Genomic DNA, 27,564 nt, shown 5'->3' with positions numbered 1-27,564 from the left:
ATCGATGAGAGAGATACATCGATCAGCTGCCTCCTGCACATCTCCTACTGGGGATATGCCCACAACCCAGGTACATGCCCTTGACCGGAATGGAACCTGGACCTTTCAGTCCACAGGCCTACGCTCTATCCACTGAGCCAAACCGGTTTCGGCAATAAAATATATTTTTTAAAAAAGAGAATTTCTGCCGGGACCGGTTTGGCTCAGTGGATAGAGCGTCAGCCTGAGGACTGAGGGGTCCCAGGTTCGATTCCGGGCATGTACCTTGGTTGCAGGCACATCCCCAGTGGGGGGTGTGCAGGAGGCAGCTGATCGATGTTTCTCTCTCATCGATGTTTCTAACTCTCTATCTCTCTCCTATCCTCTCTGTAAAAAATCAATAAACTATATTTTAAAAAAAAAAAAGAGAATTTCTTTTACAAAAATAATAATAAAAAAATAAAATACTTTAGCCTGGTTGGTGTGGCTCAGTGGTTGAGCACTCACCTATGAACCAGGAGGTCATGGTTTGATTCCCAGTCAGGGCACATGCCCAGGTTGTGGACTCAATCCCCAGTGTGGGCCTGCAGGAGGCAGCCAATCAATGATTCTCTCTCATCATTGATGTTTCTATCTCTGTCTCCCTTCCTCTTTGAAATCAATAAAAATATATTTTAAAAATATACTTTATACATTTGCATGTAATACTAGTAGATGTCTTTTACCATTTCAAAGAACTAATTATCTTTATGAGTGACACATTTAAACAAAAAGCACATTCTTTGAGCATCTAAGTTAGTAGTGGGATCAATGAACTAATTCAAAAATTTGAGTATCTTATAGTCTATGCCGAAACCGGTTTGGCTCAGTGGATAGAGCGTCGGCCTGTGGACTGAAAGGTCCCAGGTTCGATTCCGGTCAAGGGCATGTACCTGGGTTGCAGGCATATCCCCAGTAGGAGATGTGCAGGAGGCAGCTGATCGATGTTTCTCTCTCATTGATGTTTCTAACTATCTCTCTCCCTTCTTCTCTGTAAAAAATCAATAAAAAATATATATTTTTTTTAAAAAAATTATAGTCTAGACATGGAACCTAGAGCTTATATTATTTCACATCACTTGTTAGCATAAGAAATATTCAAGCCTCTGAAGAATTTTTGTGATTTTATTTGAGCCAAACTGTCGATAGATGGCAGGAAACAGAATTTCAAGAGATTGAGATCATGGTCTGGAGAATGGCAGTTTTCACCTTATTTTTCCCACCACAATCAAAAGAGGAGACTTAGGTGGGTTACATGAAAGCCACTGGTGAGAGATCAGGGAGGCGGGAGAAGGCAAAGTGGGGTTGGGGGAGAAACCTTTGGAATTGGATGAAAAGATGATAGACACATCTTTTACAAAGGTGTGTAGGGGATAGTTAACAGCCAGCAATTAACGGTACAACAATGAGAGGATTTATGGTCTCCATCCTAATTGTGCCCTGTGGGGTCTGGAAAAAGGGGAGTTACCCTGACATTCCAAAGGATTTTATCATAGATGTTAAAGATAATAGACTTAATTAAATAAGGTAAAGGTTGACCTTTGTCAGGGAAGATACCCGCCCGGCCTAGGACATGACTAACCACCATAAAGTGCTTTTAGTTTAAAAACGTTTTTATTTCTGACCATCACTTGTGGTTACTTTAGGTCTCTGAGTTTGCAAGGCTGCCATGCAGGCCTTCCCTGTACTAGTCAGGTTAGCATGTGGCCCCTTTTTGTCCACAAATTCCATCCATGGATCATTATTATTGTTGACGTTGTGCAGACGGAGTGAAGGGATTTCCCCCAGGGATGCCAGCTAATCCGGGTACAGCCGTGTGGTAGCTGTGAAATGGGCCGACTCGGTGAGCTGAGCTGCACTTCCCAGCATCCTCCTCTCTGTGTGTCTCGTAGAGTGGGCCACCAAAGCCAGGAGGCAGCAGCAGATTGGGAGGCAGGAGTGGAGCCCGGGCCACGTGGGTTGTGACGCTCTGCAGGCCCACGCAGGGCACCCAGGAGCTGTTGGCCTGCCCACCCAGCCTCTCCAGAGCTACTCTTACACCCACCCCCCCATTCTCCACCTGTGACTTAGCTGTTTGACAAGGGGTGTCACCTTTTCTCACAGGACACCCCATCCTCAAAGGTGGCGGCTGGCGCTGAGACACCCACACGGGCTCCCCGGCTGTCTTGTGGATTCCAGCCTGTCCTCCATCACCCCACCTGCTCTCCCTGCTGCCTGCCCGAGGGCTCCAGGCTCCAGCGTCAGAAAGGAAGCCAACCCCTTCGCAGGCAGAGACTTAACCAGCTTCCACACCTGCAGGTCAGCTCCTCGGCACAGACCCCGGGATCTGCGTCTGTGGTAGGACTCCAATTATGTTAGAAGCCAGAACTTTAAAAAAAATGTAGGTGGCCGGATGGAACTAACTTTGATCATCCATATTTAAATAGCTTGGAGTCACATCTGAACTTACTCTGAGAAGCATCTAATTACTAGGAAGCTAAGAAGGAAGTTGTTTCTGGCACCTCTTGCTGCTGTAACAAATTACCACCAACGTAGTGGCCTAACCCACGTTTACGATTTTACAGTGGAGGAGGTCAGAAGTCTACAGTGGGTTTCAGTGGGTCATAACCAAGGCGCCAGCAGGGCTGTTCCCCCTGGAGGTGCTACGGGAGGTCTGCTTAGTCCCTCCAGCTGCCAGGAGCCGCCCACTTTCCTGGGCTGGACAGCCGTCCTTCACTTAGACACGCTTCTGGAACCTGCTTCTTCCTCTAAGGACGCTTGTGACGACGTTGGGCCCACCTGGATAATCCTGAGACCCTTAACTAAGTTACATAGTTACATACGAAGTCCTTTTTGCCATATAATAGAATATATTGACAAATTCAAATTCTGGGAATTAGGATGTGGACATTTTGGGGTAGCCATTATTCTGACTACCACAGGCACTGCAGAACTTTTCTTCTCTCTCTCTCTCTCTCTCTCTCTCTCTCTCTCTCTCTCTCTTTATTGAAGCAGAATTTTTGGACTGGGCAGGATGTCCCAGATTCTTTGTCCACCGGAGTTGAAGAATGAATCCACGGACAGGAGGTGGTCGAGCAAAGGTGGAGACTTATTACAGAACAAGTACAGACTGCCAGGTGGGGAGGGGGAGAGAGTCCCACTGAGTTCCTTTTTTCTATGGTTTATAAAGGCTGCAGACCTCTGCGCCTTGACGTCCCCTCTGATTGGTCACTATTCCCTGGTAACTCCTGAGCTCAAAGGTCGAACCTCACGTGGGACAGGTGAGGTTTTCTTCCCCTCCTTCCTTATTGTTTTTCTATTCCCTTTGGGCTTTCTTCTTCTCCTTCTGGATGAAGGGCTTCCTTCCCTTTATTTTGTAAATATAGACCTTCTGCTGTTCCCAGCTCGACCTTTGAGCTCAGGAGTTACCAGGGAATAGTGACCAATCAGGGGACGTCAGGCGCAAAGGTCTGCAGCCTTTATAAACCACAGGAAAAAGGAACTCAGTGGGACTCTTTCCCCCTCCCCACCTGGCAGTCTGTACTTGATCATTCTATGGAAATGTACCTGTTGCAGCTTTTCAGCTCCTCCTATTCTATGGAAATATACCTTCTGCTGCCCTGTGCTTCTTCCATGGTTCCCTTAATTTCTAAAATTTCCTAAACCTGTCTTTTTCACCCCTAAAAATTCCTGTTTCAAAATGAATTTACTTTTGAGAGGGGGAGGGGGAGGGAGAAGATGGAAGTGAGAGAGAAACACAGAAACATTGATGTGAGAGAGAAACGGTGATTAGTTGTCTCCCATACGCACCCCAACTGGGAATTGAACTCACAACCTACGTGTGTGCTTTGACTGGGAATTGAAAGTGCAACCTTTTGGTGTACGGAAGGATGTTCCAACCAGCGGAGCCACCCACCAAGGGCTGTCTCTTTTCTTTTAAAGTAAACTTTTTCCAAAGTGTACCATATAGTTAGAAAAATGCCTAAGTCATAATATGGCTCAATGAGTTTATATGACGCATATATTCCAGATTAAGAAAGAGAAGATGCCCAGAGCTCCAGAAGTGTCCCTCCAGTCACCATCCCCACCCCACGGGCACCCACGATGGGCACTCTTGCCTGGTGTCGAACTGCACTTCCATGGAACCTCACAGGTCATCTTTTATGTCTGACTTTTTTGCTTAATCCTTATGTTTGTGAGTCATGTACATTCATTCCCACTTTTTAAAATCCTCGCACTGATTTTAAAGGGGGGAGAGGGGAGAGAGGGTAGGGAGAGAGAGAGGGGAACACTGATCTATGAGAGAAACATGGATCGGTTGCCTCCTATATTCACTCCCACTGGGGATGGAGCCCGAAACCTTTTGGTGCAAGGGAGGACACTCCATCCAACTGAGCCACACCAGCCAGGACTCATCACACTTTTGTATAGCTCACCAGTATTGTGAATAAACCCCAATTTATCCACCCCTTCTACAGTTGGTGGCCATGCAATTATATCCGGTGTGGGACTATTCTAAGTGCATCTGCGGTGAACATATTTGCATATTTCTTTTAATAGACACAAGTGTGCACATGTGCTGTGCATAACCTGAGAAGTGGGAATGCTGAGGCACAGGGTTTGGGTACATCCGGCTTTAGCTGGTCCTGTGGAAACCACTGTCCTGCTTCATAGGCAGCCCTCCCGCCCCTGAACCTGCCCCAACCCGCCAACCCTGTTATTCCACCCCTTCCCCCAAGCATGCCCCAGGCATGGGGGCTGGAGTGAAGCTGTGCTGGAATGAGGCTGAGGGATCACATGATATGGTAGATTTTTAAAATGATGTCATTGTAATGGTCTGTTTTGTTTTAGGTTATGACATAGGTCCCTTGGGTCAAAATGTGTGGTAAAGGGCACACCGAGTGTGGGTGAAAATGTACAGATGTATTCAGAAAAATACGGAGGCGTTTTGTACTTGGTGGCAGGACAAAGCCTATAGAAGTGTCAGGTGGGAAACAGGATCAGAAGGTTAAAAAACAAACAACCCTGGCCGGTTTGGCTCAGTGGATAGAGCATCAGCCTGTGGATTGAAGGGTCCCGGGTTCGATTCTGGTCAGGGGCATATGCTCGGGTTGTGGGTTCGATTCCCAGTAGGGGGTGTGCAGGAGGCTGCTGATCAATGATTCTCTCTCATCATTGATGTTTCTGTCTCTCTCTCCCCCTCTCCCTTCCTCTCTGAAATCAATAAATATATATTAAAAACAAACAGACCAGGAGCATGCAAAACAGGAGCTTTTCCCACCCAGTGGGACCTGCTGGTCGTGGGTTCTTATGGGGAACCTGAGACGCTCTGGGAAGCCATGCTGATGGGGAGCAGCAGGCAGCTCAGAGGTCACATCTGTGCTCTTCTCACTGAGGACACTGTGCCTGCAGAGCAATCCAGCACCATCTTTCTTTTTTTAATATTTTAAAATTTTTTTATTGATCTTTTAAAAAATATATTTTTACTGATTTCAGAGAGGGAGAGAGAGGGAGAGAGAAATAGAAACGTCAATTATGAGAGGTAATCATTGATTGGCTGCTTCCTGCACGCCCCACACTGGGGATTGAGCCCACAATCCAGGCATGTGCCCTGACCAGGAATCGAACAGTGACCTCCTGGCTCGGAGGTTGTCACTCAACCACTGAGTCACATCGGCCAGGCTTATTGATCTTTTTTTAGAGAGAGAGAGAGGAAAGAAGGGAGACAGAGAAACATGGATTTGTTGTTCACTTATTTATGCATTCATTGGTTGTTGCTTGTATGTGCTCTGACTGGGAATTTAACCCAAACCCACAACCTTGGCATATCAGGATGATGCTCTAAGCCATGGGTCCTCAAACTACGGCCCGCGGGCCACATGCAAATACAAATATTGTATTTGTTCCCGTTTTGGTTTTTTTACTTCAAAATAAGATATGTGCAGGGTGCATAGGAATTTGTTCATAGTTTTTTTTAAACTATAGTCCGGCCCTCCAACGGTCTGAGGGACAGTGAACTGGCCCCCTGTTTAAAAAGTTTGAGGATCCCTGCTCTAAGCAACTGGGTCCATCCCTGGGCAACCATGCAATCAGAATCTTTGAGAGGTTGTAAAAGTGTGGAGAATTCAGAGTGGGTGGTCATTACTCCTTTTTTTTTTTTTTTTTTTTAAATAAAGACAAAAGAGGGACTCTTGCCCCCTCCTCACATGGGAATATGTGCTGTGAGATTCTTTCCCCTTCCCCACATGGGAGTCTATACTTGTTCTTCAATAAATCTCCACCTTTGCTATACAAAAAAAAAAAAAAAAAAAAAAAAAAAGACAAAAGCAAAAGCTGGGGAACTTACATCCCAGTAATCCCCAAGTTAATACTGGTAATTAGGAAGGTTTAGCCTTGTCGGACCAGATCTGGCTCAAGATAAATCTATACATATTATATATATTTGCCTTCATGAAATTGAGCTTCTGAATTATTTACTGCAAAGAGCAAGACATTTACCTGTCATATTCTGCTCTCTGAAAAGCCTTTATAATTAAACTAGAGGCCCAGTGCACAAAATTCATGCACAGGTAGGGTCCCTAGGCCTGGCTGGCAATCGGGGATGATCTGTCGGGTGATCAGGGGCCCCGTTTGCACCCGCCTTGGCTGGCCTGGCACTGCCCCCTCACCAACCCCGTCCCCCACCCCCACCACCAGTCGGGGCCTGTGGGCTGGGGGCAGCCCCTGCATTTAGCGTCTGCCCTCTGGTGGTCAGTGCGTGTCATAGCAATCAGTCATTCCGCTGTTGGGTCAATTTGCATATTAGCATTTTATATAAATAGATTCTATGGAATGTGTAGCCTTTGCAAGGTTTGATATTAGCAGAGCTTATCTTATAGGCTTGTTGTAGGAAATCATATCTTTTAGTTATTATGGAAAATGAATACACACAAAATTGCAATGAATATACCTGTTAGGGACAGAAATAGAATAATAGAGACTAGCTATAGTTATCTATATATATAAAATGCTAAGCAACTGTCCGACTATCCAACCAGTAGCTATGATGCACACTGACCACAGTGTGGGGGCAGATGCTTAATGCAGGAGCTGCGGAGCTGTGGAGCTGTGGTGACATGATGGCGGCAGTTCTCGGGTGACTCACCCTGGAACCAGAGAGGAGAGAGCCCGATTCCAGAGAGCCAGTTTTGGCCTGATTCCCGCAGGACAGGCCGAGGGATCCCGCTCACTCTGCAGAAGCCCCTTGAGCTGCGGTGCTGCCCCAGGTGCAGTTGGCCAGGGAAGGACTGTGGGAAGTGGCTCCAGGGCGTTTCTGGCCTGTCTGGCCCAGTCCCACCCTGCTGGCCACCTTCTAATTAATTTCCTTTCAATGTGCACGAATCTGTGCACCAGGGCACTAGTAAGAAATATGAATCCTGCTCTGTTAACCATGATTGTTTTGTTCTGATTAAAGAGAGCACATTCTAACCTGGCTGAGAGTTGTACACCTGAGACCTGGGAGTTAACCTGGAAATTCGATCCATCCTCCTTATCCCAGAATGGCCTGTTATCATGGAAAGATAAACAACCTTGTTGCTGCCCTTTGCAACCCCAGCCCATATTCCCTTATTCTATAACTATTATACCCATTTTTATTCTTTTTGCCTATTTCCCCATGCCTGTAATACCCTTTTAAAAAAAATATTTTTTATTGATTTTAGAGAGGAAGGGGGAGGGAGAGATAGAAACATCAAGATGAGAGAGAATCATTGATCAGCTGCCTCCTGCACACCCTCCATTGGGGATGGAGCCCTCAGTGCCCTGACTGGGAATTGAACTGTGACCTCCTGGTTCATAGGTAGCTGTTCAACCACTGAGCAAAATGGCCGGGCTGTAATAGCCATGTGTAAACATTTATCTTTATTGTGGAAAGTATTACAGCCCAGCCAGCATGGCTCAGTGGTTGAGCATTAATCTATGAACCAAGAGGTCATGGGTTCGATTCCCAGTCAGAGCACATGCCCAGGTTGCAGGCTTGATCCTCAGTAGGGGGTGTGCAGGAGGCAGCCGATCAATGACTTTCTCACCATCGATGTTTCTGTCTATCCCTCTCCCTTCCTTTCTGAAATCAATAAAAATATTTTTTTAAAAAGAAAGTATTACAGCTGAAACCGGTTTGGCTCAGTGGATAGAGCGTCGGCCTGCGGACTGAAGGGTCCCGGGTTCGATTCCGGTCAAGGGCATGTACCTGGTTTGTGGACATATCCCCAGTAGGAGATGTGCAGGAGGCGGCTGAATGATGTTTCTCTCTCATCGATGTTTCTAACTCTATCTCTCTCCCTTCCTCTCTGTAAAAAATCAATAAAAATATATTTAAAAAAAAAAAGAAGAAAAAAAAAGAAAGTATTACAGATGTCCCTTTGTGTTTCTTTCTCATTGACCCCCTCCACTCTGCACCCACCCTCCCAGGCCTTCACCATACTATTGTCTGTGTCCAGGGCTATGCATATATGCATATAAATTCCTCCGGTCAATCAGTACCCACCCCCTGGGGGTGGGGAACACCCATCCTTATTCCTTTTGCCTACTTCCCCATGCAATCTTTGTCCTTCTGCCCCACATAAACAACTGGCTTGTGGGGGGGCGGGGGGGGGCGGGGCGGGGCGGGTGCAGAGCAGATTTTCATGGATGACCTGCTGCTCTCCCATGCTGCCAGCAGCATTGGAATAAACGCTCATACATGATTTAAGCCTGTCTCTGCTTAATGGGCTCAAGTAGTGACAAGGCAGCACGGACCCATTCCTTGTCCGGTTTCATACCCACTTAGTGAGGACTCTGGCACTGCCCATGTTTGCATTCGTTTGTTTCATCTCCGTACAAGCAGCATGAGTCCGCGGGCTGGTCAGCACGCTGTCTGCTGTCTGGGTGGCCTGTTGCAAACACACCAACCGCGTCTAACCCAGGCAGAGCCCAGTGCTTCCTGGCGGGGGGGGGGGGGGGGAGTGTTCCGCTCTCGTGTGGCTGGAAAGATCTACTGGTCACAAAAGCCATGGCCAGAAGTCCCAGCTTTGGCAGGGGCGGGCCTCCCCCAGCCTGGGTGTGCACTATGGGGAGCCAGCGTTCCCGGCCTTTGTCTTGGTCTCCCAACACGGCATGTTCTGAACAAATGCAGGGTGGGGCAAAGGGGTTTACAGTTGTGAGTATGTGAAACAGTTTGTTCTTGTATTATTACTTACTAGTTACTACATTATTTTCCTTAGGAAAAAAGCAAGCTCCTTCTGCCCCACCCTGTAGTTCTCCGTGCCCTCTGGCCTAGCTCACCAGGGACAGGCTGGGGTTGATAAAGTGCCCCTTACAGCCAATGTCCCCCAAGTAGGTACTTGCCTCAGTGACCTTGAGGGAGAAAGTGGCTGCTTGGGAAGATTTGGAATTCTGGAGTCTGGAGACAAAAAAGTCATCTTGAACTCATTACCAATACTCATATGTTAAACCTTCGGAGGCTTTACTTTTTTAAAATTAAGTTTATGCCCGTGCTTGTTTGGCTCAGTGGCCAGAGCGTCGGCCTGTGGACCGAAGGGTCCCAGGTTTGATTTCGGTCAAGGGCACGTACCTTGGTTGCAGGCTCCTCCCCTACCTGGGCCCCGGTTGGGGTGCATGCAGGAGGCAACTAATCGATGTTTTCTCTCTCACATTGATATTTCTGTCTTTCCCTCTCTCTAAAAAAAACAAAAACAAAAACAAAAACAAAACCAAAAAAAAACTCAATGGGAAAATATCCTGAGATGAGGATTAAAAAAAAAAAAAGGAACCTCTTCTTCAAAAAAAATAAAAATAAAATTAGGTTTATATCATATTTGACTGTAGGTCCGGGCCAGCTTTATCCATAGTCAAAAAGAGGGGCCTGGAAGTGTTCTCCAGGTTGCAATCGGCCATCGCATATAGACAGTCGGAAGGGAATGTCCCGGGAGGTGACCCAGCAGCCCTGCCGCAGTCCCTTCCCGGCCTCTCCGCCCAGTCCTTCCCCTTCGCAGACTTCCTCCAGGCCTGCTGGCTTTCCCCACCCGCCCAGAAGCCCCGAGGCTCAGTTTGCGAGCAGGTGAGGCCGGTTTTCTTTGTCTTGGCCATCAGTGAGGCCGCGGAAACCACAGGCTGCGGGTGCTTGAGGGGGCGGCTGGGAGCCAGGGCTCCGTGCCCTTGTGTGGGGGCTCAGGGCAGAGGCCACCGGCATCTGGGGTGAAGGGGGCTGGCGTGGGGGCCACGAGGACACGGGTGGCCAGGGAGCAGGTAGAGGCCACGTGGGGAAGGCATGACAGGTGTTCCCTCCCCAGCTCCGTTCCTGTTTCTGGGCCCGCTCTTTCCTCTCTGCCTCTGGGGACTCAGCTCTCCCCCCGCCTTCGAGCCGCCCTTCGTCCATGGGGCCACCGAGGACGAGGACGAAGTTGTGAAGAGGGACAGGCACTCCTGGCCCGAGTTCCCCCCCGGGGGCCTGGATCCTGCCTGGTGCCCGCCTCCGGGTTTGTTAGCGGCCATCAGGTTTTCTGGGCTGTCCTCACATGACACCACCACACCAACCAAAAGAGCTCTGAGCGACTGTTGAGAGCGAGAGCGTAACTATCTCATGTTTGAGGGCCTGTCTTGTCGAGGCATTTTTAATTAACATCCAACAAATATTTATGGTGCACCTACCAAGTCACAGTAGCTCCAGACACATCAGAGAGGGAAACAGATAGAAAGCTCCGCCTGCCTGCAGACTGGGAGGAGCCAGGCAAGAGGCAAAACGGACAGAAAGACTTAAAGCAGGTTAGGAGGTCCAAGGTGCTATGGAGGAAAGGGGGCAGGAAAGAGAAGGGGGGGGCACCGAGCGAGGGTGAGCCTCACTTGTATGTGCAGTGTTTTGGGTAGTCGGGGACCGTCTCCATGACAGTGTCACATCTGAGCCAGTGAGTGCTCTAGGGAAGAGTGTTCCAGGCAAAAAACCCAGGAAGTACAAAGGCCCGAGGCAGCGAATGCCGGGCTTGTCGGGACCATCAAGGCAGCCAGTGTGGCGGCAGCAGCATGAGCGGAGGGACAAGAGGTCAGGGAGGTACTGAAGAGGCCAGCTCGTCGGCCTGTAGGACTTGGGCTTGTCTGGGTTAGATGGGAGCCATGGAGGGTTCCGAGGGAGGGCAGATCTGACTTTGGTTTGAACAGGACCCCCTCGTCCCCTGTGGACAGGGGGCAGCAGGTGAAGGCAGAAGCAGGAAGACCCTGAGGAGGTTGGGTGCTCATCCAGGGGAGAAGTGCTTAGATTCTAGATGTGTTTTGAAGGTGGGGGCTCATCGGGGCTTCCTGGTGGATTCCACATGTGGTTGATTATTACAAGGGAGGTGATTCTAAGATTGTTGACAAGAGACCAACAAGGGCCAAAATGACTTAGGAAAGATTCTGTGAAGCAAGTCGTTTAGGGATCTAGGCAGGTCCTTTCAAGCAGAGGGCGGGAGAACTGGAGAGGGGGTGTTCCGGACAGTCACAAGGGCATGCAGGTGTGTTCGTGGAGAGCTGGGGTACGTATCAGGGTTCTGGGAGAAAACAAGGCACCATCCATTGGAATAGTTGAGGACAGTTAATGATGGGTGTGGGCAGAGTTCAGTCAGCCAGGGGTGGCTCCCACCTGACTCAGCAGAGAAGCCCAAGTCCTGAAGGACCAGGGAGGAAGGGGCGTTAAAACCCGGAGGGGGTTTGCGTAGAGAGAGGGCTGCCCTCAGGCACCGTGACCTTCAGCGGAGGATTAGCTGTCTGCGGCTCGGCAGGAAAGCAGCGGGAAACATAGAAACCCACCCTCACTGCCCTCTCGCCCACTCCTCTCCTGCTGGGTGAAGCCGAGGGCAGAGAGCCCAGCCTAGTGGGGACGCAGCAGGGGCGCATCGCTTTACAAACAAAGCCAGGAGTGGAGGGCCAGGGGATAGGGAACTTGAAAGGATTGAATGGAGAATATGTTAAGGAGTACTTAAGGAAATTTAAAAGTGATAAGATTAAAAGAAAGGGTAGGGCCTGGCCTGGTGTGCTCAGTGGTTGAGCATCGACCTATGAACCAGGAGCTTACGGTTCGGTCGTCAGGGCATGTGCCTGGGTTGCGGGCTTGATCCCCAGTGCAGGAGGCAGCCAATTGATGATTGTTTCTCTCTCTCTCCCTCTCCCTTCCTCTGAAATCAATAAAAAAGGGTAGGGAGTCTAGTGGACCTTTGAGGAGGCTCTTTGGTGACTGGGGGAACTGAGAGAAAAAGAATCCTTTTTAGGTAACAGCATCGTGTTGAGAGCTAGGTGCTGCTCAAATGATGCTACAGGTGTTCTCTCCAGAAATGCTCACAGACAGCCCAGGTAGTCCAGCTCTCCCCTGTGGATTAAATAACACACGTGGCTTAGCTTGGTGTCCAGGATATAGAAACACTCACTAGATTAGTTGTTATTCCCATTTCAACAATGACTAATAAAAAACAAAAACAGCCCTGACCGGTTTGGCTCAATGGATAGAGCGTCAGCCTGCGGACTCAAGGGTCCCAGGTTAGATTCTGGTCAAGGGCATGTACCTTGGTTGCGGGCACATCCCCAGTAGGGAGTGTGCAGGAGGCAGCTGATCGATGTTTCTCTCTCATCAATGTTTCTAACTCTCTATCCCTCTCCCTTCCTCTCTGTAAAAAATCAATAAAATATATATTTTTTAAAAAAACAAAAACAAAAACAGAGCCACAGAGAGTGGTCAACGAGTGCGTGGTGCTCAAACGCAGACACGTTTGGATTCCAGCTCCCACACTCCCAAGGTCTCGTCCAGCGCAGGGTGTTGTCCAGTGTCGTGAGAAACACGGCGAAGGAACAGCTGGTGAGACCCACGCCTGCAGCGGGGGAGCGTGCAGGGACAGACGCAGTGCCCGGGGAGAGGCCAAGGCTCCAGAAGAGATAAATGTGGAAACAATCTGCTGAGAGAGGCGGGGTCAAGTAGCATTAAGGGGACAGCTGGTTGGGTTAAAGCAGTGGTTCTCAACCTTGGCTGCACATTAGAACCACCTGGGGATCTTTTTAAAATCCTGATTTCTAGGCCTCATCCTCCGGAAATTCTGTTTCTTTGTTATGGGGTGGGGCCACATCATTAGTAACAAAGAAACATCAATCAGCTGCCTCCTGCACACCCCCCACTGGGGATGTGCTTGCAACCAAGGTACATGCCCTCGACCAGAATCGAACCCGAGACCCTTCAGTCCACAGGCCGACACTCCATCCACCGAGCCAAACCAGCCAGGGCTCTAATTCTCTATCCCTCTCCCTTCCTCTCTAAAAAATTCAATAAAATATATTTTTTAAAAAATAAATAAAATATATTTTAAAAAAACTCTTCCATCCTTAAAACAAAAAAACGCTTAAAAAAAAAAAGTTTCCCAGGTGATTCTAATGTGCAGCCAAGGTTGAGAACCACTGGGTTAAAGGGCAGAGAAGGTCCTGAGGAAAGATAACGTTGCCTGGAGGAGGAGGGGACTCGGGAATGAGACGCCAGGTCTTCTACAAGCGACTTGAAGGCTTAAAAACCCGGATTCGTGTTTTCTCTCAAAGTCCTCTGGAGATCTATCAAGGTGGTGACTGTTCCTCCCTAGGGGACTGATCTGACAGGCTTTCAATACATTTCTTGTTGAATGGATGGGAGGCGGCAGGCTTCCTGTGACCTGGCTTTCACCTCCCTGTACTGGTGCAGTTCGGTGGTATCGCGCTTACATAGTTCCAGCGTCATCTGCTCTTTTATGTCCCTCAGAACTCTGCCATCCTGTGCATGGGTGGGCACCACCTGCTGAATGAACCTAAATTCAGGTCACCTACATTTGCATTAGCATGCTGATGTCAGAATTTGAATTTTGTGTATCATTTTCTTTGCATGCTCTCCACTGCTTATTTTTAAAACTCTTACAAAACTGACCCTGATCTACTCACTAGTTCTCACTTTTGACCACTCTCCTAGGTGAACTGTTGGAAACAGATTGATTTGCTCACCATTTTCCAGACAAGCTGTTCACATGTAATGCATTTGCGCTGACTTGGAACACCCCAGTGAATTCTTTTTTATTTTTTTTTAAAGATTTTTCATCCTTAGCTTCTCAAACGTTCTGAGCCCCAGTTTCCTCATCTTTAAAATGAAATTAAAAAAAGAGATTATCTAATTTGAGTTGCCTGTGTTGAGACCATGCATGCATTTATGACATGAATTTTCCGATTTCAGTTCTCTCAGGTACTGTGTGATCTTGTGGAATACATGTGAATGGTTTAGCGCAGGGTCCAGGACATAGAAATACACACCGTATTAGTTGCTATCCCCATTTTAACAATTATCGAGAAAAGCCAAAAAACAAACACTGAATCAAAACCAGGTCCTTAGCTGGTTTGGCTCAGTGGATAGAGTGTTGGCCTGCAGACCGAAGGGTCTCCGGTTTGACTCGGTCAAGGGCACATACCTGGGTTGCGGGTTTAATCTCCAGTTGGGGCCATGCAGGAAGCAGCTGATCCATGATTCTCCCCATTGATATTTCTCTCTCTCTCCCCTTCTTCCTGCCTTTTTCAATAAAAATATACTAAAAAAAAAAAAAGAAAAAAGAAAAAACCAGGTCCTGATTTCCTCCTTACTGGAAAGTGGTGAGGGGCGAAAGAGTTGTGCAGTGCTTGTGTTCAGGCTAAGGGAGTGCTGTTCTCTGGGGCTTGCAGACCCAGGTCGTCAGCTGTGAAGTGAGCATGTTAACGGCACCTGATTAACAGCTGTGTGAGGATCAGTGCTGCTTATCCAGGGGAGGGGTTGCTGGCTAAGGACTAAAACATCTTAGTTTCCTTATAGTGGAGATGGGAGACAGCACGATAGCTGACATCACCAGTTGGTAGTTACGATCTTCCAACCCTCGCTTACCAAGCAACTTTTCAATCGTTTAGCTCTCCATACAGCTAGCTTTCCTGTGGCGAAATTCAAGTTATTTCCATTTACCACAAAGCAAACCTTCGTGTGTTCACTTGGAATGGCTTGGATTCAGCTGTGTGAGGGACACATACACGATTCTCACCTTGTTTGGAGGCCACTTCTGGCAGGTCCCCACAATCCCCCTCTCCTCCTGTTCACTGGCATACGAGAGAGTCCAACCAGGGTCTCTGTCACTTGGGAGTTGAATGGAGAAGACATTCTACCTCTTCAGAAATCTCTATTTTGAATCTAGGATCGGTACTTGTCATGGATGTCGGAGTAATAATATAATGTGACAGAAAGGAGCCACCAGGGCTCTTGCACAGGAAAACAGCTGTCATATTCCTTCTCTCTTGTCCTGGTTACCATGCTGCCCACACCAGAACTGTAGTTTTGGGCAATGACCAGTGCTGGGGATATACATTTTTTATAACATGTTTGGGGGGCAATTTTGTTTTACTTTTATTATATTGTTACATAATGAAATATGTAATTCCTTGGTCAACCTTTGGAAGTTTAAATTCTCCCTTCTTTTTGTCTTTGTCATTTACTAACTTCACAATCTTGTAGTAGCAGATCACACTGTCCCACAGGAATATATGCCTGTAACTTCAAAGATCAAGTTGTTTTAAGTAGTTATCTATCCGAACACTTTAGCTATAGCCTGTATGCCCCATCTCCACTGGTTACACAACCTGGACCTACTGAGGCCCCAGGTGAGATTTTTGTGACTCTTCTCACTGTATCCCAACCTCATCGCCCTGATTCAACACCCTACATTTTAAAAAAACAAAACAAAAACTAATTTCAGAGAGGAAGGGAGAGGGATAGATAGAAACAGCTATGATGAGAGAGAATCATCCAGGACTGGCTGCCTCCTGCACGCCCCCCCAATGGGGATCCAGCCTGTAACCCAGACAAGTGCCTCTGGGAATCGAACTGTCCACACTTCTTTGCTCAACCACTGAGCCAGACAACCCCCTACATATTTCTGATCCTCTCTCTTCCTCTCCCTCCTTATCGCTATCCACCCTAATGCATCTACACATTTCCTATTTCAGGAAACATAGGTCTACTAAGTACTTTTTCCTGCCTCTCGGTTTTAATCCTGAAATGAAAACTACCTTAGAACCTTTCACTTGCTCCCGATTTTAACTTTTGACTGATTGGGTCCCATCCACACCTTAAAGTCACCCCAAGTTGTCATACTAAACTTCAAGTTCCTTATACTTGAAATTATTCATCTCTTGGCTCCTTGCTGTTCCTATGCTGGGATCGCTTTTTACACCCAAGTCTGGAAAACTCCGACTTCTCTGACGTCCCTCCCTCCCGCAGGCAGGCTGATCTGCCTCCCACCCCTGCTCTAAATCTTGTCATTATCTGCTTGCTTCTGTTTCCCCAAAAGACACTGAAGTCTTTGAGGGCACAGCTGTGGCTCATTCCTTCATCTTGTCTCCATCACCTGGTACCGTCTGCTGAACAGATAAAAGACCGGATTAACAGATGTCCTTGTCCAAACATGTTTGGATTGTTTGCTCACAAACATTAAGAACTTTTGTTACTGGGTGTAAATAATTACAAAAGAGATCGTGGAAGGTGCTTACTATATGGTAAGAACACGTATGGCCGAAGCCGGTTTGGCTCAGTGGACAGAGCGTCGGCCTGCGGACTGAAGGGTCCCAGGTTCGATTCCGGTCGGGGGCATGTACCTGGGTTGCGGGCACGTCCCCAGTGGGGGATGTGCAGGAGGCGGCTGGTCCATGTTTCTCTCTCATCGATGTTTCTAACTCTCTCTCTCCCTTCCTCGCTGTGGAAAATCAATAAAATATATATTAAAAAAAAGAACACGTATGAACCCATGAAACCCTCACAGCCCTGTGAAGTAGGCACAACTACCGTTTCCAGTTTGCAGGTGATTCAGGTTGAGGCTCAGAGGTGAAGCATTTGCTCCAAGTCACACACCTCATAGGTGGCCAAGACCCAGGGTCAGTGCCCCCCAGCCCGACGGGAGCCCTTACATCTGCCATCTATACCTGGAGGGGAGACACGGGGTAGGAATCGGGAGGACGGTGCCCGCTCCGCGGAGGCGGGGACGCAGCTTTTCTCACTGCTGTGCTTTGGGGCTCAGGACGGGGCCTCCGGACGTGCCCAGCGGACGCATGCAGCTGGGTCGGAGGCCCAGCATGACACAGGAATTTCTCTGGCCCTTGTCCACTGCTCCAGTCCCAGCTCCTGGCTCCCAAGAGAAGCCTCGGTACACACGGTCCCCCCAAGCTTCCTGCTCCTTCCCTCGGAGCGGAGGCTGCCCGCTTCCTCCCATCCCGTCCCCATCCGCCCAGCGATGCCCTGGCTGCTCTCCCGGCCCCGCCAGGTCGACGTCCTCCGCGATGCGCTGCACTGCCTTTAACGAACCCCTTCTCTCCCCGGCCTGCGGCTCCTCCCAGGACGCGGGCGCCGTCCTAGTCTACCTTCCGCGCACCGCACGTGGCGGCCTGGCCGCTCCGCAGACGCCCGCTGCGCCCTCCAGCCCCGGAGGGTCGGCGTCCGCGGGCCCTGGCCGCTCGCACGCCGTGGCCGCCCCGCATTCCCCCTCCCCTGCCCGCGGGAGCGGCTCCGGCCGTCCTCCTCTTGGCGGGCGGCGCGATGCTCAGTTTTTCGGATTTCGCGTCTGCGAAGCGAGCGATCTTGGGGGGTGAGGGGGGAGGACAGGGGGCGAATACAAGGGCCCCGATGACCGCCCGTGAACGGTCCCTTCGGGTGACCCGGCGGGCCGGCTGCGCGTCCCGAGCCCGGAAGGCCGGGCGGGCAGGGGCGCAATTGGGCCCCGGGCGCCAGGACCCGTCGCCACCCGCGCCCGAGGCGCCCGGCCCGGCCCCCTCCCCGCGGGCGCCGACCTCCGCCCCCCGCGCGGCTGGACCGCCGGCCGCTCACCGCGCGCAGGGATCCGGCCACGCGCCGCCCCTCCCCCCGCCGGCTGCCGGGCCGAGCCCTCGCCCACCGGGTTCCCCTCCCCGGCGCCCGCCGAGACGGAGGGCTGGGCCGCGAGGGTCGCTCTTCCCGGCGGGGCCGGGCCGCCAGAGGTCCCGGGCGCCGGCGCCCCTCTGGGACTACTTTTCCTCCGCGGAGGGACTACTTCGCGGAGGCGTCGCTGGCGGCGCGCACGGCTGGCGGCGGCGGCGGCGGCGCGCCTGGGAGAGGGACGCCGGCCCGGTCAGGCCTCGGCGCGGCCTACACGCTCCGTCGCTCGCTCCTACCCTCGCCCCGCGCCCCGCGCCCGGCCCGGCCATGGCGGAGTCCTCGCCCGCCCGACGCCCGGTGCCCCTCATCGAGTCCGGTAAGGCCCTCCACCCGCGGTTCCCCGGGCGCCCCGGCCCGCGTCCCTGCCCGGCCGCCTCTCACGGCGCGCCCGCCCCTGACCCGATTCCCCGTCTCCCCCCAGAGCTGTACTTCCTCATCGCCCGCTACCTGTCGGCCGGCCCGTGTCGGAGAGCCGCCCAGGTGAGCGCGGGCCTCGCTGGCGGCGGCCCGTCTCGGCCCCGCCACCGCCTGGGGTCGCGGGAGGAGGGCGCGGGTGGACCCGGGCCCGGGTGGGTGGACCGGGGTGCGGCCCCCGCCCCTCTAACTGCGCGTATCGTCGCCTGCAGGTGCTGGTGCAGGAGCTGGAGCAGTACCAGGTCTGTGCATCGCGGCGCCCCCGCCCCGTGCCCTCCGGTCCCCGCCGTCCCCCCGCCCGGCCTTGTTCGGGGTCGCCCGCCGCCCCCGCCCCGCTGCCCTTCTCCTGCCGCCCCCGCCCCGGACCCGCGTGGTGGTCACTCGTGTGCATCTCGTGTCTTTGCAGTTGCTGCCGAAGAGGCTGGATTGGGAGGGCAACGAGCACAACAGGAGCTACGAGGAATTGGTGAGGCTTTTGACATTTGCGTCCAGGGTCTCCGAGCCCCCGCCCCCTTTTCGGGGCTCGGGCCGGTGGGGCGAAGTGTCCGAACCGCGCTCGGCGGCGGGCGGCGGGAGGGCGGGCGGCCGCGGGGTCTGCCGGGCTTCCCGCGGTAGGTTTTGTTTTGTTTTGTTTTTGGGGTGGCTGTGTGTGTTTTGGTAGGAAACGGCGCCCAGGGGGCCCCCCAGGGTCGGCAGGGCGGCGGCGGCGGCGGGGGCGGCCCCGCGGGCGGTTTGCGGCGGGGTGGCCCCCAGGTGCGCTGCCGAGGGTGGGCGGCGGGGGCGCGCGTGCGCGCGGCGGCGCGCCCGCCCTCCAGCGAGCTGCTCCCGGCCGTCAGTCTTCTTCCCCAGACTTGTAACTCTAGCGCTGATTGGTCTTCTTCCCTGGGCCCCGCCCACATCTCAGGCCACTTGTTCCCCAGGAGTAGATAGAACCTCTGGTGTCTGAAAAGGTGGAGAAATGCACCTCTTTAGCTTTTTTTTCCCGTTTACCTCATCATCGTAATAAAAATAAAAATATTGATGCTTTGAGAATGTCACGCCTCCCTTAGTTTTGCTGCTCTCAACGGTGCACTTGTTGAATGCCTTAAAAGCGGATTCATTTTGATGAATTTTTACAGTCATCTGCTGGACATCATGTAGGTTCTAACTGCAGTTTCTGTTTTGGGAGCACCGTTAATGTAGATTGTAGTTATCTCTCTGTTATACTTTGTCAACTTAGTTTAGTTGCCTTCACAGTATTTAATTAGGTTTTATCCATTCGTTTGTCCATAGTGGAATAAAAACATTTTCCAGAAAAAAGTTTTTGTCAATTTATGTATTAGGACAAAGGATTTCTTTAGTTGCTGGGCTGTATTCAGCGTCTTGTATTTGCAAAACAACTAAATAAAGAGTTCTTGAATAATCTCTTACCACTTTTCTAATACTTGTAAGCAAAGTTGTAGGACACAATTTTCATTCCTGAATTAAATAAAAAGGGTAAGAAATAAACAAGGAGATTTGTCATCTGTATATGACCAGTTATGCATTAACACAAAATTAACAAAGGGATTCTATTTCAGTTGCCAGTTTTAATGTTTGTCTTACTAGAGATTTTTTGTTACGAATTTTAAAAAGCAAATATTTTCAAGAAAGCGGGTTCTGAAAATTCTGCATGACGGTGGAGTTTTTGTTTTATTGAGTTTGATATTTTGAGATTTGTTTTTCATGTAAGGAAATGTGTAAAGGACTGGTCTGGAGTCTTTTGTTGGTAAGAGATAATAGTGTTTTCAGTGAAGCACAGAAGTGTTGACGTGACTGACAGTAAAGATGCTGCTGAAGAGAAAGTTGTTTAAATTTTGAAGCAAGTGTAATGAATACTTAGTGGAAATAGACATATATTTTAATAGGCATATACATTTTGGCTTTTGCTGTGAGAATTGTTTAAAACTCTTAACATTTTCCTTAAAATGATTGAAAGTCTCGGATACACTCCTGCGATGTGGCTGTGACATTCATTGCTCAGTGCCTGCTGATGGGGTCTGTCTGGTGGGTATCCTTTTCCTCCTCTACCTTCCTCGCCCCCACCCCATCCAGCACTGAGTGGAACAGGATGAGCTTCCTGTCTAGAGGAGAATTGTTTTGTTAAAGGTATGGGAGTAGCTTCTAGTTCTCCAGTGAAAGTCTTGCTTTAAAAAAATTTTAAGAAGTATTTCAAATGTATATGTAATGAGTCCTCATATACCATAAACAAATTCATTACTAGTTTGTTATATTTATTTTGATTTCTATTTGAGGTATATTATCTGTTTTATTATAAGCTATCAGATTGTCAAATAGAATAACAAATCGTCCACCAGCCTTAGAGAGAGTGAGGAAGGAGAAAGAGAGAAAAACATAGGCTGTTCCACTTATCTATGTACTCATTGGTTGATTCTTGTGTGTGTCCTCACTGGGGATTGAACTTGAAAACTTGGGATGACATTCTAACCAACTGAGATACCTGGCCAGGGCCTACCCTGTTTCGTTGTTTTTTTGTGTGTTTTTAAAAATGTATATTTTTATTGATTTCAGAGGAAGGGAGAGGGAGAGAGAGAGATAAATACCAATGATGAGAGAGAATCATTGACTGGCTGCCTCCTGCACACCCCCTACTAGGGACGGCTACTAGGGACGGAGCATGCAACCTGGGCATGTGCCCTTGACTGGAATCCAACCTGGGACCCTTCAGTCCGCAGGCTGACACTCCATACACTGAGCCAAACCAGCTAGGGCTACTCTGTTTCTTTTCTTTTCTTTTTTAAAAAAAATATATTTAATTGAATTTTTACAGAGAGGAAGGGAGAGAGATAGAGAGCTAGAAACATCGATGAGAGAAACATTGACCAGCTGCCTCCTGCACATCCCCCACTGGGGATGTGCCTGCAATCCAGGTACATGCCCTTGACTGGAATCGAACCTGGGACCCTTCAGTCCGCAGGTCGAAGCTCTATCCACTGAGCCAAACCGGTTTCGGCTACTCTCTTTCTTTAATTAAGAAAAAATTATATTTAAATGACTGAATTGAGTTGGATTATTATAGAAAAAACATTTAAAAAATATATTTTTATTGATTTCAGAGAGGAAAAGAGAGGGAGAGAGAGAAACATCAATGATGAGAGTCATTGATCGGCTGCCTCCTGCACTCCCCTTACTGGGGATAGAGCCCGAAACCTAGGCATGTGCCCTTGGCAGGAATCGAACCCAGGATCCTTCAGTCCGCAGACCGGTGCTCTATCCACTGAGCAAAACCAGCCAGGGCTAGAAAAAAATTTTTAATTAGAAAACTGTGAGCTGGAATTCTTGGAGAGGAAGAAACTGTTGGTTGTTACCCTTCTGCCCTTTGGGCTATTATATTTTATTTTGACCTGTTGAAAAATTTTTCCAGATGTTACTGCTATTGTTTTATTTATTAACTAGTGGCCGGGTGCATGAAATTCGTGCACGGTGTCCCTCAGTCCAGCCTGCACCCTCTCCAATTTGGGACTCCTTGGGGGACGTCTGACTGCTGGTTTAGGTCCTCTTGCAATCTGTCACCGCTGGCTCCTAACCGCTCACCTGCCTGATGGTCCCTAACCACTCTGCCTGCCAGCCGGCTTGCCCCCAATTGCCACTCCCTGCCAGCCTGATCGCCCCCAACTGCCCCCCACCCCCGCGGCCTGTTTGCCCCTAACCACCTCTGCCTCAGACCCACCATCATGGCTTTGTCTGGAAGGTCTCCCAGTCTAATTAGCATATTACCCTTTTATTAGTATAGATTTTGTTGTTAATTCTTACCTGAGGATATTTTTTCCATTGATTTTTAGAGAGAGTGGAAGGGAGGGGGAGAGACTGGAGAGAGAAACATGATGTGTTGACACATTGATTGGTTGCCTCTGGCAAGTGCCCTGACCAGGGCCTGGATAGAGCCTGCAACTGAGGTACGGGCCCTTGATAGGAATCAAACCCAGGAGCCTTCAGCTCTCCGGCCGATGCTCAGCCCACTGACCCAAACTGGCTAGTGCCTGCTAGTGTTTTAAAATCAATATTCATTCGCTTGCTCATCTGTATACCTTTTCTGATGTTTTAAATTCCTTTTCATGTGTCTTGTCTGATTATTTTTCTTCACTCTGAACAACTTATTTGGTCTCTGAATCTGCGTGTAGGTCACATAATTTACTTTGTCTCGTCTTTTTTAAAAAATGTTTTTAATGATTTCAGAGAGGAGGAAGAGTGAGAAAGAGAGAAACATCAATAATGGGAACGATCAATTGGCTGCCTCCTGCACATCACCTACTGGGGACTGAACCTGCAACCTGGGCATATGCCCCTGTGGGGAATCTAACCAGTTAGCAACACTGGCCGGGCTCATTATCTTTGAAGTGTGCTGGGCCTTTTTGTGTTAAAAAGAGTAGAGGCTGGCCCTAGCAAGTTTGGCTCTGGATAGAGCATCGACCTGCGGAATGAAGGGTCCCAGGTTTGATTCCAGTCAAGGGCACATGTCCAGGCTCGATCCCTGGTGGGGACATGCAGGAGGTAGCCGATCAATGATTTTTTCTCATCATTGATGTTTCTATCTCTCCCTCTCCCTTCCTCTCTGAAATCAATAAAAATATGTCAAAAAAAAAAGAGTAGAGGCTAAAGTAGTATCAGCCCCAGTAAAGGATGTGCTCTTTTCTTTCTCAGTTGTTATGTGGGTAGGGCTGGGTCAGTCTAATTTGTATCTAATCTTCCCTGGGCTTGTAGCGTTAGTTGCATTTGGTTGGTCACTGGCTTCATACGTTTTGAGGGTGGGATCAGGATTTCCCTTCCAGTAGAGGGATATGGGAACGGGAGATTCCTGCGATGTCTTTCTTCATAGCCGAGTTGTGCGCTTCCTAAACTTAGTGAGGTCTTGCTGTAGTGTATTTGCTGCTGCTACCTTTTTGGGCTGTGGAAGAGTACTCTGATCTCCAGGCCTGCCCTTGGCTTTCCTGTTCTTTCATTCCTAGCCTCAGGAGGGCCTCTGCAGCGCGCTTGTGCTCTGCACCCAGTTTGCCAGGTGCAGTTGGTGAAGGCCTGTGGGATGGAATTGGGGTGAGTGCAGACTCACTGACTGGGGCTCCTCAGCATTCCAGCAGTCATGTCAGGAATGACTGGTGGCTGTGAACTTGAAGTTTGACAGGTTTTTCTTTATTCTCATCTGGTCAGTTCACAGAAGGGCTCATTAGTATCTGTGGTGTAGTTAATTTGTAGATTTGTTTCCTCAGCTGTGTGATGGGCTAAAAAATTATTTTTAAACTAATCCAGCTTGGTCTCAGTCAACAGTTTGGTTAGTAAATGTTTTGTATGATTTTTGATTTCTTAAAATTTCTGTTAAGGTGTGTACTTTATTTGTAGGTCAGAGCAATGTTTGCCAACCTTTCAGACCTCACTGGCGACCGGTTGGTGAATGCTGAGTTAGAGCACTATTTAGCATTGAATGGCCATGAGATAGATGGAAGTTACACATCCCATTAGAAATTTTTTTAAAATTAAATTTATTGGGATGACATTGGTTAACAAGATTATATGTTTCAAGTGCACAATATAATACATTACCTGTATATTGCATTATGTACTACGTTCCTTTTTAAAAGCTTAATCCATTTCCTTAGGACTATATAAAATATATTCTTTATTGTTTATTACTATCTTTTCTTTTTTCAAAAAGTTAAAATTAAAAAAATTATTGATTGATATTTTGGAGAGAGAAAGAGAAAGAAACACTGATTTGTTACACTTATTTGTGCACTCATTGGTTGATTCTTTTTTCTTTTTTAACACATTTTTATTGATTTCAGAGTGGAAGGGTGAGGGAGGGAGAGATAGAAACATCAATGATGACAGAGAATTATTGATCGCCTGCCTCCTGCATGCCCCCAACTGGGGATTGAGCCTGCAACCTGGGCATGTGCCCCTGACTGGAATCGAACCCAGGACTTTTCAGTCCGCAGGCCAATGTCTATCCACTGAGCCAAACCGGCTAGGGCAAAAAGTAAAATATTTCAAGAGAATTTGTCAGGATGTACAGGAAAATGGAGAGTAACTTTACTGCTGTTCACTTAACATATTTCCATATGGAATTTACGGAATTTAAATGAAAAGGTAAAAAGTGTTTCCATCATTAATTTCACATACATAATTGGTTATGGTTAAGATAAATTTCACTCTAACCTGGCAATCTTTTTCCCATGTAGGACTGCTGTGGCATTCAGATTCCATACTGGATACAAAAGTGTAGGACTGACTACTGGCACTGGAGGTAGCCAGCCTTTTCCTAGACTGGAGTAGATTAGAAGTTAGACACTCTACTGGCATTCTGGGGTTGGAGGCAACTGTTCCAAGACCTATGGACACAGAAATAGGGTGGTGAAGGCCTGGGGCGAAGCAGGCTGGGAAATGATTTTAGTAGTTTGCTAGAATAAGGAGTACTGTCCTTTTGTTCTGCAGACATAGGACAAATTTGTCCTTGAGAAAACTGTGATGTTTCAGATACATGGGCTGAAAGAATCTTTGCAGTCTTGACTTTTTCTTCAACTGGTGGGTGAAAACCCAAAGAGCTGATGAGAGATAATATTTGTCCTGGTGTTCTTGAATAATCTTGCCTAGGTTTAGCCATTGATGGTGTTATAAACCTATAACTAGGTTTAGCCAATGATGGTGCTATCCATCATATTGATAGCTCTGTTCAAAGTAAACTTTGGAAAGGCCAAAATCAGTTAGTTTAATATGACCTTCATTAGAAATAAGCATATTGTCTGGTTTCAAATCCCTGTGAATGAGATTCCATGTCTATGAAGGTAATCTAGAGCCAGTGCCCCTTCAGAAATACATTTCACAGCCATCTTTTCATCAAAATCACCATATATATGTAGGAGAGATTTGACATCACCAATAAGGTTTTCCATTAGCAAGTAGACATTGTTTGCTGACTGCAGGGAATAGTACAAATGGACAATGAAAGGACTTTTGCTTAGGGCCAGTGCATCCCTCTCAGCTTGTACCGATAAGTCATTTTTTTGTTGATCATGTTTGCTTTTTTGACAACCTCGGCTGCATACAACTTGCCACCTTTCTGTACTAGATACACCTTCCCAAAGGTGCCACGGCTAATGGGCTTCACTAGGTGAAGTCCTCGATGGAGGGAGGTCTTGGCACCAAGATCCTATTCACGCATTTCCCTGTAGCCGTGCCTCTTCCACTCTCCTTCTCTCTCCCTGCGGTGGGCTCCATTGCAGACCAGCCCAGATTCAAGCCTGCAGCCGCTGCCAAAGCCCCTGTCCCAGCCGCCACTCCCGCCAACTGGGTTCAAAGTCTTTTTTTTTTTTTTTTCCAGAGAGGAAGGGAGACAGGGAGAGAGAGAAACATCAGTGATGAGAAGCATTGATTAGCTGCCTCCTGAACGGGGCATTGCCCGAAACCTGGCCAAATCAGGGACCCTTCAGTCCCCAGGCCAATGCTCCATCCACTGAGCCAAACTGGCCAGGGCCATTGGTTGATTCTTATATGTTCTCTGAGGGGGGATCGAATCCACCACCTTGGCATATCAGGATGCTGCTCTAACCAACTGAGCAACCTGGTCAGAGCTACTATCTTTTTTTGAATAGAAATTGAAAGTGGCATTTTGAACACAAGGCTTCTGTGTTACAATTATGCAATAACTATAGCAGTGCAGGATGAATTATGCATGCATTATTCAGAATTAGACTGAGACTCATTTTAGTATTTCTGTTGCATTAGATATATGAGATTTGAATGTGAAAAATCTAACTGATTAGAAAAAATTCTATATTGATTTTAATCCATTTGCACATATTTGGCTTTAAATATTTTGAGGCCACTTGGACTCTAGAAGTCTTACGATATTGCTTGATTATTTCATTACTGACTACTTTTATTAAGATGTAATAGAGATGATTACAATGATCCAATGATGGAGAGTTGCAGAACTAGACAGCTTGGGTTTATATTTTTAGCTTTGCCATTTACTAGTAGCTCTTGATTCTGGGCAGATTATTTAATGCCTGTGCCTTGTGTGTTTATATCTGTAAAATGAGGATAAATAGTTGGGAGGTATAATAAGTTAGTATATATAAAGTTCTTAGTGTCTGTAATCACTATGTAAATGTTAGCTATTATCATTAATGTAGAGAGGAATTAGTCAAAACCTTAAACTACTTAGGTGTGTATCTTGTAATTTGTAAGCACATAATTTTGCCTATTGTTACTTTTTTTTTTTTTTAAATATATTTTATTGATTTTTTACAGACAAGAAGGGAGAGAGATAGAGAGTTAGAAACATCGATGAGAGAGAAACATCGATCAGCTGCCTCCTGCACATCTCCCACTGGGGATATGCCCGCAACCCAGGTACATGCCCTTGACCGGAATCGAACCTGGGACCCTTCAGTCCGCAGGCCAACGCTCTATCCACTGAGCCAAACCGGTTTCGGCCTATTGTTACTTTTGAATAAGAATTGGGGTCTTAGAAAATACCTTGTCCAAGATTCCATAACTAGTTAGTTGTAGGGCTGGGACTCCAGGAGAGTGTCCTACCCACTTTGATCTGGTATAAGTCGGTTGTGTTATCATTGGTATACTTGAAGCTGGTTCCAAATTGAGAGACATCTGTTTGGAAAAGACCTCTGGTAGAGCCTCAATTTTAAGTCTTTACATTTGCCTGTATTTACATGTAAATGTTTGAAGTGGCTTTTCTATAAGGGTGTAACTAAAAAGTGATACGCCCTCTTGGAAGTTTAGGGATGACTGGGCCCGCTGGGAGTCAGGAGACCTGGCTGTTCTCCCACAGACTTTACCCCAACCCCCTGCCCCACTGCACCATGGTCCTGTCAATGGGAGGGGGCCACCCGGTGCTCCTGTCTTCCTGGAGGTGAAACCCCTGGTCACCGGTGGGGGTGTGTCTGAGCTTGTCCCCGCCCCCCCTCCACCCCCCGAAGTGGTGCCAGGCAGGAGTCTGGTGTTTTACTAGCTTCTGGGAACCACTCATTCGGGTGCTCCCTCAGGGGGGGCACCCACTGATAAAATTGGAATTATGTGTGACGCTTTCAAGGCACTTCCCAAGGTGACACTCAGACTATGAGTCATCCCTAGGGTGTGTGATTGGGTGTTCTGTCACTTTGTCACTTGTTGCCTCCCTGCACACATGATATCTCATGATT

At 48.4% G+C, this 27,564-nt stretch overlaps 1 protein-coding gene across 2 annotated transcripts in view; it reads left to right on the top strand.

Moving 5' to 3' along the window:
- Window positions 1–18,100: 18,100 nt before the first annotated feature.
- Window positions 18,101–27,564, top strand: part of BRWD1 (bromodomain and WD repeat domain containing 1) — an 85,796-nt gene continuing 76,332 nt past the window's right edge. For both annotated transcript variants that reach the window (XM_081086957.1, XM_081086956.1), the window contains exons 1-4: window positions 18,101–18,272; window positions 18,378–18,436; window positions 18,583–18,612; window positions 18,777–18,836. In XM_081086957.1, coding sequence (XP_080943083.1) covers window positions 18,224–18,272; window positions 18,378–18,436; window positions 18,583–18,612; window positions 18,777–18,836 — 198 coding nt within the window. In that variant the 5' untranslated portion in view covers window positions 18,101–18,223. The remainder of the gene's footprint in view (window positions 18,273–18,377; window positions 18,437–18,582; window positions 18,613–18,776; window positions 18,837–27,564) is intronic.

Source organism: Myotis nattereri (assembly GCF_964212035.1).
Source record: "Myotis nattereri genome assembly, chromosome: 3".
NCBI lineage: Eukaryota > Metazoa > Chordata > Mammalia > Chiroptera > Vespertilionidae > Myotis > Myotis nattereri.
Note: the sequence above shows the minus strand (reverse complement) of the source record. Positions and strands in the feature narration are given on the sequence as shown.